The sequence below is a fragment of the Cebidichthys violaceus genome, unplaced genomic scaffold (genome assembly GCF_023349555.1).
Source record: "Cebidichthys violaceus isolate CVI_PGR_0920_01 unplaced genomic scaffold, fCebVio1.0.p SCAF_104, whole genome shotgun sequence".
Taxonomy (NCBI): domain Eukaryota; kingdom Metazoa; phylum Chordata; class Actinopteri; order Perciformes; family Stichaeidae; genus Cebidichthys; species Cebidichthys violaceus.
The window spans coordinates 110,146-122,704 of record NW_027176268.1 but is presented as its reverse complement, the minus strand read 5'-3'; the positions used below and the strand labels follow the sequence as shown (position 1 = coordinate 122,704).

General features: G+C 42.2%; 1 protein-coding gene across 1 annotated transcript; it reads right to left on the bottom strand.

Moving 5' to 3' along the window:
* Positions 1-4,780: 4,780 nt before the first annotated feature.
* Positions 4,781-10,224, bottom strand: pnp5b (purine nucleoside phosphorylase 5b). The gene is made up of 6 exons (XM_068731317.1): positions 10,099-10,224; positions 8,500-8,669; positions 8,193-8,296; positions 7,431-7,606; positions 6,435-6,625; positions 4,781-5,759 (listed from the first exon to the last, which is right to left on the bottom strand). Exons 1-6 carry the CDS (start codon positions 10,116-10,118, stop codon positions 5,527-5,529), a joined length of 894 nt encoding a protein of 297 aa, XP_068587418.1. The 5' UTR covers positions 10,119-10,224; the 3' UTR covers positions 4,781-5,526.
* Positions 10,225-12,559: the final 2,335 nt, after the last annotated feature.

The following is a 12,559-nucleotide window of genomic DNA, read 5'->3' as shown; positions in this document are numbered from 1 at the left end:
ATGGTATGATTCACCGGTGAGCACACCAATTCATCCGAGACCTGGGGGGGGAAACCGACTGAGTGGCGATTTGTTCAAGATTTACAAGCAAGAGCTCACACTCATGGCTCCTTATGCTGTTTCACACATTAGATTAGATTACTGTGAAACAATGTACTATCCTTAATCCTGCTACTCCTTTTAACTGTGTTGTTTCAGGTCTGCACACCGAGACCTGACCTCAGAGACACGCCCACCGAAATACTGATAAGAACCGTTAGCGTGCGGTTTGGCATCCCGCTCGCCGTACACGTGAGATTTGGGTTTACTGTTTTGGGTTTACTGTAGTGGCGTCATATGACACTCTGTGCACTCTGTGCGCCGACAAAATAGTTAACGTTTACAGACTCTCGCTACGCCTTCGGCGCCCTGTGGAAACACAGAGGGCTTTCTGACGTCTTCTTGCTAGAAGCCATACTGCTCCCTAAAACTGTCTGCGTTATGTTATGAAATGTGACGCTCACACTAACGCTTCTGAAACTAATTTCACTTCAGGTTGATAGCAGAGCACCTCAGTGTCACTCAGAGAGAACCAGGACATTCTGATGTAGCATTTCAAAATAAAAGCCCTTCAAAATCTCATTCACGAGCCAACTTCAAATCACATTCATGAGACAATTTGTCTCATTTCAGATTTGATTTTAGAGGAAACGGTGCATAGTTACATCATTTCACTTCAGTTTAATAGCAGACCACCTCAAGGTCTCACTCAGAGAGAGCCAGGACATTCTGATGTAGCATTTCAAAATAAAAGCCCTTCAAAATCTCATTCACGAGCCAACTTCAAATCACATTCATGAGACAATTTGTCTAATTTCAGATTTGAATTTAGAGTAAACGGTGCATAGTTACATCATTTCACTTCAGTTTAATAGCAGAGCACCTCAAGGTGTCACCCAGAGAGAACCAGGACATTTGCAGTCATTTTGCATTACAAATGGACGAATCTACAGACATAACAAACAAGCAGTTTTACTCATATGTGGGACGGGGACTGACAGGAACTTTTCTCTGCACAAGAGAGCTCCCTACTACTACGACTACAGAGGACATTTTCAGCTCAGGTTCAAACTGCACCATCTGTTCATTAAATAAATTTGAGACGTTGAAAATTTGGGTCGCGGCTTGTCATTAAGGAGTGATGGTGTGTCCCGCGGCGAGACCAGTTGAGAACCACTGCACTAGAGAGTTCACAGTTTTTTAGTACTTTGTAGAAAATGTATTGTTTTCACAGTTCGGCACCAACTACTCATGTGTGACGTGCTTAAAACATGAACTATGCTTGTACCGATAGAACACACATCAGAAGAGTGTGCCAAAGATCCAAAACATTGTAGACATCACACATGCGCATTCCACTCAAAGACCTCGAAGACAACATCTTCTGTAAACGTGTCTTGCACCATAAAGATTTTGGCAGACCAACACCAGACGTCATGCCTCCGACAGACTTTCACGTTCCAAAGAATCTCACTTTTCACCGACTGCTTTGAGATAATGTGCATATAATACTTTGTTAAACTAGCCTTTGTTGTTAGACCCACAAACCATATGTGGGGAAAGAGCTCTTTCCCTTCAGCTGAATTATTACTAGTGTCTCTTCAGTAAATATAATTTTGATATTTTAAGAGTTTTCTCATCTCGGTTATTTCTCACAGGGAGGTTAAAAAGATTTTTTTTTTCCACCACATTATTCACTGTATTCATATTGTTCTCAAAATTAGGCTTATAAAACATGTAGTACTATAATGTCACCAGATTGGGCAATTTGTGGTACAGCCCAGTTAACAATAAACATAAACGTAGACACAATTAACACAGAACAACAGAGACAACAACAATAGTCCTTTCACATGCACATACATCAGCATACATCCTCCGGACCCTGTGTTGTTGCACGGCCCCCTGCTGTACCACAGCTCGTCTGGTTGGGTTGTTATATTCACTCGGTTCTGATCGGAGGACGTCTGTACCAGCGACCACGGGGAAGTGTCTGGAGTTCCACAGAAAGTGGATGAGATGTGTCTCATGGCAGAACTTGTCTGTCTTTGCTGTCAGCCTGCTCAGGTGCAGATCAGACTGCGCGATAAACGCCGATTAAATGATGATCAAAGTTGCTGATCGACCTCACTCGAGCTCGACGTTTTGTCACTCAAACGGCACCAGAGGGCAGCCTAACTCACCCTTCGGCGCGTCTCGGTACAGAGAGGGAACCGTGTCTGAATGCCGCCTGAACTGGAGCTTCACACTGTAGAGTTCCTGTTTATCGCACCGAGTGAAAGGAGCCACCTGAATGCTGCACTGCTGCAGCAGTAGTAGTTATTATTGCCATAGACATTTTACGGTGCATTGATAACATTCATGCATGTCATCCTTGATTCATTGCACTATTCTTCCTTTTTGCCGCCTGCTCAGTATTTGATGGTTGTGTACATTGTATTATCCAGTTGAGATGTTAGTTTAAGATGTTTAGAGGTTGTAGCAGGGGTAGCTTTGGTTCAGAGATCGCTGTCCTCCTGTTTCTCCAGAGTTAAAGGGTCAGCAGGGATGCTATGCTGTGGTTTGGTTCATCTGGACACACTCTCCCTATATTTCTAGTAGGAAAGTGGTGTTGTCACATCCCGGTGCATGTTTCAAGTATACTCTCCATTGTTTGTGATGTATCTAATGGGTTTAGCTAGGCATCGAAAGGGTTACGCAGGTAGTGAAGTACAGTATACACACCGCTGTGGAACGGTATGTTCTGTGCCAGAGGCGCTTCCTTTTTTTTTTTTTTTTTTTTTTTTTAGAGACGATTGACAGAGCAGCCTTCATGTTTCATGATTTGTTTGTAGAGCTTCACTGCAAACACACAGTTATTTAAACACACACACACAGAGTTATTTAAACATACACACTGTCATTTTAAGGTGCTGGAGGGAGAAGTTAATGATTTCCCTTTTTATAAAAACAGAGTTCTTGCAGGTCAGTCCACTCGTATGATTTCCTTCCTGTTTCAAATACAGCAGGTGCTTCAAGAAAACATTCCTACTGCTTCATCCTCACGCCTTGGTCAAATCAATCTTTTTTTTCTTTTTTTTAAACTATAATTTCGAAAACACAGGACTTGGATTTAGCATCTCACAGTTGTTGTGTTAGATAAGTGTAAGTGTACACTAGACACACACACACACACACACACACACACACACACACACATAACCCCGTGTCGAACATAATCTGCACGCTGTGAAACAAACCAATCACCCTGAACACGTTAGGAGTAATAGATCTGTACATAGCCACAAATCGAACCTGTAGAACCAGAGGGCGAGCTTATTGATGTATTGATAGCTCGTCAGTGTGTTCTGACACAGTGTGCTGCTCACGCCCGCTTGTTCTGCTTCCCCACACTGCAGTGCATCAGTACACCTTGGACCTGCTCATTCGCTGCAGCGAAACGGACAGCTCAGGCTATTCTCACGACCTTGTATGGCCATAGAAAAACGCTTGCTCGAGCGTCATGGAAAATGTTTCTTTTTGGAGGAGGAGGAGGAGGAGGAGGAAGGGGACCAGTGATAGTGGCTATATTTTGGGTTAGAAAGTGGGAACAGGCACAGTGTAGACTAGAGTCTCCATGTCAGTGGTCCAAAAAAATAAAAAAGGAAGGTAAACATGGCTGATAAGGTGCGGGACAAACACAGTAAAAATGTCAACCATCTCTCACAGAGGACAGCTGTGGACACCACCTGGATTTATTGACGTTCCTTCTCTGGGAAGCTCACATTGAATCAGCAGGTTGTGCTTTAAAGACACAGACTGTACTTGCTGTACTGGAGACAGAGCTTAGTGACACAGTTCTCTTTATTGGCCCATTCTGATATTTCTTTGTTTGTGTATTTTTTCCGGTTTCCTGTCGATAAATGACCGAACTTTAAACATGATGGTTTATTAATACAGAATACATTATAGGGTCAAAAGTATCTGGACACTCTTGTCTCCTGTGCTGTTGGTCTGTTGCAGTTTTTCATGGTTTGGACAAGAACCTTTAGGTCCAGTTAGGAACGTAAATCTTAATGCTATAATATACAGCGTGTGTGTGTGTGTGTGTGTGTGTGTGTGTGTGTGTGTGTGTGTGTGTGTATATATAATGTTTTTGGGCGTCCACATACTTTTGACCATGTAGTGAATCTCCAGCAGCCACTCAGGAGCTCACGTAAAACAACATCTTTTATGTCTGTTTCTGAGAAATTAAATAGCAGTTTTATCATTTTGCACAGATTTTCGTCATGCAGGAAGAAAAGCATCAAACAGGATCCGTACGGTGGCTTTAGTAGATGAGGATCTACTGCAGCGACGGGACATTCTGCTCTCCAACTACACGTAAAGCCACATTTGACAAACTCAGGTGCGTTCTCTGCAGAGCTGGATGAACGTTTCCAGAAGGCTCGTTATTACCCCCGGTCCTCCCACTCCATGTGCATTGTCTTATTACCTTTAGAGGTGCGAAATTCGAAATTTAGGGAATTTGTTTGCTGCTATATCAAAGCTCTGAATGCCGGATAGAGAACCTTTTAATAACCCATCAGCTGCAGTTTACGTGACATGCCAATTCCATGTTATTTTCAGTGTGTCAATTGGTTTAAATTGTGCTCCAATGTGTGCTGCATGTCACCAAACTGATGTGATTTGATTAATCAAACTACAAAAAGCTGCCTGCCTACTTATCTCAGGTTCATCCCACCAACTGACAAATCACAAATGAGTTTTAAAGTCATTTTATTGTAAAAGTAGATCCACATTTAGTACAGTTTTTAATAACATCCTTCTAAAAGACAGAATCCCAGTCTGCTAACACAGTGATAAGACATGGAAGTTATAATCCCTTTCTTCATCTGGTCGTCGACGTCTCGATGTATCATCAACGCAAATAAGAACACCACTTAAATACAATTTGTATAAATATTTTAGAACCTTTTACACTATAAGAAATTATTATTTCCACCTTTCAGCTATAATTTTATTAAAACACGATGACGTGATGAGCTGGCCCTCGACATTAAATAACGTGAATATCACTGTATTCACAGTAGTTGTTAACCGACATCAGGGAATGTAAAAGAATTGAAACAATAAATATTTATATTTAATTAAGTTATTATTTTAGAAATTACAATATGATGCTGTTTGACTGAAACATTTGGCTGAGTACAGTACAACAATATATCACAGCAGGGATTTGTTAGAGAATAACTCAGACGCATCATTCATCTGTACACCTCGTAAAATGTAAACGTTGCTGGTAAAGGAGTGTAGAAAAGAAAAAAAGTGGACCAGTTTACAGGATTTTAAGACTCGACTTAAAGTAACAGTCACTGGAAACAAAGCAGAGAAAGAAGACTACTAGACTAGTAGTAAAGTCAGCCTGCTGGTTGAAGTCTCTTTTTTTTTTGCGTTCCAACAAGCGTTTTAAAACCCTCTCTAAAGCCGGACGGCTGACCTGTATGTTCAGAAGGAGTCGTTGTTGTTGTTGTTGTTGTTGTGCTCCATCCGGGCCACCATGGTGGACACCAGCTTCTCCAGCTGCTCCGCCCGCAGCCTGCCCGTCTCCAGGACCTCTTCGTGGTTGGCCTTCTCCAGGCTGTCGTAGTCCATCACCGCCCGGTTGCTGATCAGCGACAGGGCGAAGCAACGCATCCCGGCGTGGCGGGCGACGATCACCTCGTGGACGGTGCTCATCCCTGCAGCAAAGACAACGAGGAGGTGAGAATGCATGCTGCCAACTTCTCATGCAAATGTTAGTCAGTGGCCCTGTTGGTTATCCAGCATGACACGCACACACACACACACACACACACACACACACACACACACACACACACACACACACAAAGCTATCCCTTTAATATTTCATCATAGGCAAATGTTAGAAATCAACTAACAGGATTGCTTTATGACAAAAAAATTACGAATTTTTGCATTAGCCAGAAGGGGTATTCCTATCTTTCCATATCCATTTTCTATAACCCCCATTATAAATACATTACTTTTCATGATAGTTAGACTAGAGCTCTCACTATTATCGGATTTTCACTACACGACTAACGTGACCATATGACTAGTAATAATGCCGTCAGTCATATTTTTCTTTAACATTGTTTATTGTGTGTTTTGTCTTTTTTGGCAAATTAATTTCCCTTAAAATATGAGAGTAGGGAGATGGAGAGAAAACCATTTACCAAAAAAAAAAAGTATGCCGTATAAAGGCCTCACTGTAATTTGGTTGTGTGAGCAGTGTTGGAGTTGTGAGGGTTAGGTTAAAGTTAAACATGCAATTATGGTGGTAACATTCAGGGTAAAGTCCTCACAAATGTAGAAATAAAAGTGTGTGTGTGGTGGGGAGACTCAACACTCACCGACAGCGTCGGCGCCCAGTTTGTGCAACATGCAACACTCTGCGATGGTTTCGAAGGAGGGACCTCCCAGGACGCAGTACACGCCCTCCTGCAGGAAGTCCTTGAAGCCCAGCTCTGATGCCACATCATGGGCCAACTGTCGCAACTCCCGGTCGTAAGCGTCAGACATGCAGGGGAAGCGGACGCCAAACCTGAAGTGAAGATGAAGATGGTGACTCAACTGTAGAATTCCACACAATTGTGCCATTCAGTACTGAAATTCCTCCCAAATGACTCAGGTAACATTAAAGCAATACACCAAGTTTCCGAGATTGGTTAATGTCCTTATGAGGTCAATGAAAGACAGTCTTTATGAACACTCTGCAATGGAAGATTTGTTATGTCAACAGAAGGGGACAGCAGGTCACTCCTGTCTTCTGTTCCCTGCATTGATGCTCTGACGTTACACACAGTTCTGCTCTGAAGCGACAAGTCATGTCAAAGAGTTCAGATGTGCGTTAAAGCCTCTGTCCTTCGAGAACAATAGGCGCCTTTGTTGACACCGACACCGGCTTATTGCTGCTCCAGAGCAGAAGTGTGGCTGTTTTGTGTGGGCGCCTGGAAAAATGCAAATAAAATATGGCGGGGGAGGGGAAAACTGGGCACAGCTGAGTCATTCAAACACTAAATGAGTCGCGAGTGCTTGGTTGAAATAGCTAGAAAAATTACTTTTTAATTAGTTTTAATTAACTCTTAATCTCCAGAGTGGAGTGTTTTAAAAAAAAAAAAAAAAAAAGTAAAATCTGAAATCTTTCAGACAAATATTGAGGAAAAACATTTGCGAATTATGTTGATATTTTGGAGAACCGACCCTATAATGCGCTAAAACCCCCACTTGAGAGAATAGCATTAAAACATTTTACTGTTACAAAAGAAAAACAATGTTGTGTTATCTGCTGTCATAGAAACATCCGTCCCTCCTCCTCCTCCTCCTCCTCCTCCTCCTCCTCCACCCACCTGTCATCATTTGGTCCGGCCAGCGGGTTGATCCCAGCAAACCCCGGCATGTTGATGTGGTCCTTCAGGATCATGACGTCGCCCACTTTGTAGTCCTGGTTGAGGCCTCCGGCTGCGTTGGTCAGGATGACCGTCTCCACGCCCATCAACTTGAAGACACGCATGGGCAGCGTGATCTGGAGAGCACAAGGTAATGTGTTTTTAATTCTATTATTAGTGCACTAAAGATAATTATCAATATCATGAAAAAGGACAACTAGTATTAAGGTTGCTATCATGCAAAAGTGTAAGAAACACAAGTCGCACAAACCTCTCTTGAAACAAAGATAAAGGGACAGAAAGAAAGAATGTGTTCCCTGAAATGTTTGGTTGACAGAAAGCAGAGTATTACATAAGTCCACTGATGTGACAACGCCTGTTTACTGCAGCGGACAATCTGTCTGAGGTTGTGTTCAGCACGAGAATGAGCGGTTGGCTCCCCCCCCCCCTTCCCCCCCCCCCGGATATCTCCTCCTCTGCTGGCTGCGACTGTGAGATCAGACAGCAGCTGTTTGACTTTTGTGCCCGAGAAAGTACTTTCGAAACACTCGAGTAAATGTACTGAAAACTGTGCGAGTATTCTGAGTAACAGGACCTGTATGCTCTGTATGTTATACATAAATAATATGTACTTTTACTGAAGTACTGTACTTCATGCTACTTTATACTTCTACTCCACTTCCTTCATTTCACTGCCTTACGCTTTTTAAAATCCTTACTCACCTTCTGGACGGGGTAGCCCTCGTACAGGTGGAACCTGCCCTGCATGCAAACACACGGCTTCCCTTTAAGGGTTCCAAACACCAGCTGACCAGCATGACCATGCACTGCAACACACACACACACACACACACACACACACACACACACACACACACACACACACACACACACACACACACACACACACACACACACACACACACACTTTATTAGCCACCCAGTGCAATTACTATGAGCCCACAAACATGCTGCAAGCGCACGTAAATGATCAGCTGTGTTTCTCCAAACAGCAGCAGGCCGTGCATACCTGTGCTCCGGGGGAAGTTGGGAATGTCGCTGTATTTGATGACCTGAGGGTCCTTCAGCATCTTGGCCAGCCCCCCCATACCCGAACCGCACACGATTCCCACCGTGGGTCGCACCTGCGTGCTGGCCAGCAGCCAATCAGCTGTGGTCCGACACTCCTCGTAGCGTTCACTGAGAGAGTCAGACAAAAGCAAAGAGATCAGTCACGTGCTGTATGTACTCTCTTGGATCAACAAAGTGTTAGCAAGGTAACTTAAGGCTCAGCCATGTCAGGGTAACCTTATGCTCAAGATAAGAGATCAACGTGTATAAAAGCACCTTCTGCTGCCCGGATCCTGAGATAAAGAAGTTGAAGGGATATCCTGTACAGTCACTGCACTGAGATGAATATCTTTCCTGAATTTGAGTCATATTTACACACACACACACACACACACACACACACACACACACACACACACACACACACACACACACACACACACACACACACCTACACACACCTACACACACACACACACACACACACACACACACTACTAATATACAAACAAACATCTATTTTAGTATTAGAGTAGCTCAGAAGTTATAACCACTAACTCAAAAAAGGAAAATAAATACAATTGATCAATAAATATTAGGTGCATCATAAATAACATAGGTGAATACATATAAACACGTTAGGGCCACTTGTTGGTGTGTATCTGTGGTAGAACTGTAAAAACTAGCATAATGGAAATACTAAATATACTTTGTTACACTTCACTACTGCTAAAAACTCTTTCCAGTCAATACTTTCGTTTTTTTTTGTCACCCTGACATTTAGGTTGAACCTCTCAGTTTGTGTTTGAATTCATTGGAATTTATTATTATTATTTGTTTGCAGTGTAAGCACATTGCCAGCATGTAGCCATCGTCTCGCGGGCATTCAGTCAGGAACGGGAGAGTTTTGTTGTGGCTCTTTGTGCCATAATGTGGTTTTTTGGTGACTCGGCACAGGAGGACAAATAAAAGTCAAAGCAGCAGAACGGAACCCCTCTCTGTGACTCGAAACGGGTCGTTGGGTCCACAAAAGTGACGTCAGTGCGGAACACACGAGCCAAGTGTGTGTGTGTGTGTGTGTGTGTGTGTGTGTGTGTGTGTGTGTGTGTGGGGGGGGGGTTTCCCGTCCCATCGGTGAGCAAAATGTTCCGCGCGCTCTTACTGCCTTTTATTCGCGCATTATCCTTCAGAGGAACACGGTTTTGCTTCCTTGATATCACTGGGTAGGAGCGAACAGCCGCCTTTCCCGCGTGGTTCATAGCATCATCCCGTCAGGAGCGCTTCTCAGCACGTTTTTAATCATCCGTTTATTTACAGGCCACAGCGTGACAGTGTATCCGTTTCTCTGGGGATTTGGGTCAAATGGAGCTATTTAAGCGGATTTTATTATCATTATTAACAAAAAGTATTACAGCCTAAACATATAACTCGTTATAAAATAAGTGATGTAAACCCCGTGATGAATTCTGTCAAGTCGACGTCACAGCGACATTATATCGTATCTATATAAATAATTGGATTATTGTAATAACACACTAGTAAAAATGTATATACTCACCTAGACGCACTCTCGGACATGATGCAACGTGATGCAGGAAGAGTCGGCAGGTTGTTCCGCGTTAAATAGAGTCTATCACGGTTATTAGAGTCTCTTGATGGAGGGACCGGTTCTTTTTGAGGTGTACACCCCCTAACCATTCTCACGACACGGCCGCCACATCCCACTTTACGTCACAGCCGGGCAGAGCCTCTGATTGGTCGAAGCGCAGGCGTTGTTCGGGGGCGCTTCCGACGCTCTCGTCGCACCAACCAATGATGCGTTCAAGACCCCCCGCCCCCCCCCCCCCCCCCATAAAACAGAGTCGGTCCGTTTTTCCTGTGAGTCAGTCGGGAAAAAGTCTAGACGGAAATTATGACAAAAGTAAACACGAGGTATCATTTAAAGGCAAAGCAGCTTTATTTATAAGGCACATTTCAAACACAGAGGCAAATCAAAGTGCTTTTCATAGACCAAGACAATCATTAGATGTTTTAAATGCTGTACAAGTAGTACTGCTAAGTCAAATATGCAGTTTGACCACTTATGTAGATTAACTATAGAATGTCCCACAGTACTTGAAGGCAGCATGTCGCATTTTCTCTCTCACAACGTGGTCGTGTTGCTCGTCATGCTGATGCAATACTGCCGGAGACAAAAAGAGACAAACCTGTGTGATCATCATCTCTGACAATACACCTGCTCTTTAAATAGTCATTTACAAGATGTGAGAAAAATATTTCTTTGACAAATTCTTTGTAATTTGTTAAAATTAATTATTTTTATTTTTTTTAAAGTCGGTGAAAATATAAAAAGCTCCTCTCTATATACAGTGCATTCCAGACAATATCAAGACCAAATTATAAAATTATTATTTACTTGGTTTAAAAAAAAAAAAAGGATCTCTTTCCATTTTCTTTCAATGACACATAATTCCCAGTAATCACATTTATACAAATAACTGTTAAGTATGTATTTATGGCACATCACTCAACTAAGTATTAGTCTGTCATCATTAAAAACAAAGTTATACATATCATTTCATTATGTTATGGATCATTATTATTGATGCTGGCTGAGGAGGAGCTAATTCTAACAGCTTCAAATACTGTTTGGTACACATTTTCCATCTGAATTGCAGTGGAGTAGAAGTATGAAGCAGCATTAGAGGGAAATACTCAAGTAAATTACAAGTGCCTTCAAATAGTATTTAAGTACACTGAAATACATGTACTTAGTTTCTTCCCAATGCTGGCATGTATATACACACAGTATATGAGTGTGAGTTTTGTTTCATGTAGCTGCTGTGCAGCAGCACAGAGCAGCCACTGTTCTTGTTACAAACTGTTACATAACCACTGATTCGTATTCACACAGTTGTCAGGCCCCTTTGTACTGAAGCGCCAGCCAGAGCCTGCTGCTCTCACGCTGCAAACTAATTAAAAGTGGAACAGTTTTGCATTGATAAAAACAAACAAAAACACTTTTTACACTTAGGAAAACATTCACATTTGTCTCCACCGGCCAGCTGTCCTACTAATGCATCCCCATGTAAAGTATATTATTACCGTAACTGTATTAGTGCAGCTCGTACTGCACACTCCAGCTTTCATTTTTTTATTTATTCATTAAAACAAGTTTGTTAGAACAAGTGTGACTGATCATCATAAAAAAAGATCAGTCAGTCGTCTTGCTAGAGCAGTAACTTGATTCAGGAAATGAACTGATTAGTGGCACAGTTAAATGTTTTTTTTCAGGGGGGGTTTGGTCAAGTTATCAAGTATTTTCAAGTAGAAAGGCTCTAGTCCAAGTAAAGTCACTGGTGTTAAAATCCAGATCGAGATGCAAGTCTTTTTTTTTGGTTTTGTCTAAAGTGTAAAATCATCACATTTATGGCTCGAGTCTGAAGTCAACACGTCTGTTATTAATGAACAACATCATATTCTTTGACGTTAATGCAGCTCCAGATACATAATAAGAAATGAAACAGCAGGTTCACAATCTTTCTTGCAGTTTCTAAGCTGCAAACTGAAGCCTTTTGTATCACCTGTTTCTGTGTAGGTGTGCAAACAGGCAGCATGTTTAACGGCAATTCAACCTTTATCGTCAGGAAACAAACAAGCTTTTGAATGCATCGCGGCTCAAGGAATGGCACTTTTGGTTGGTTGACAGGCTGCCGATCCATCACTTTCGTACAGATTGAAATATTTAGACAATTTTTGGATGGATTTGAAATAAAATTGACTATACAGGCATTCATGGTTCCCAGAGGATGACTCTTAAAGACAGGGTGATCCCCTGATGTTTCATTTAGGGCCTCCAGCAGGTTAAAATGTTCACTTGTTCAACACGTCAGCTGTGCTTTTAGGTGACATGCTAAACATTAGCATCTTCCAATAACGATGTGAATGTTAGCATTTTACCATAATACATGTAAAGATGTTAATATGAGAATTACATATGACATTCAAGTAATCTAAGA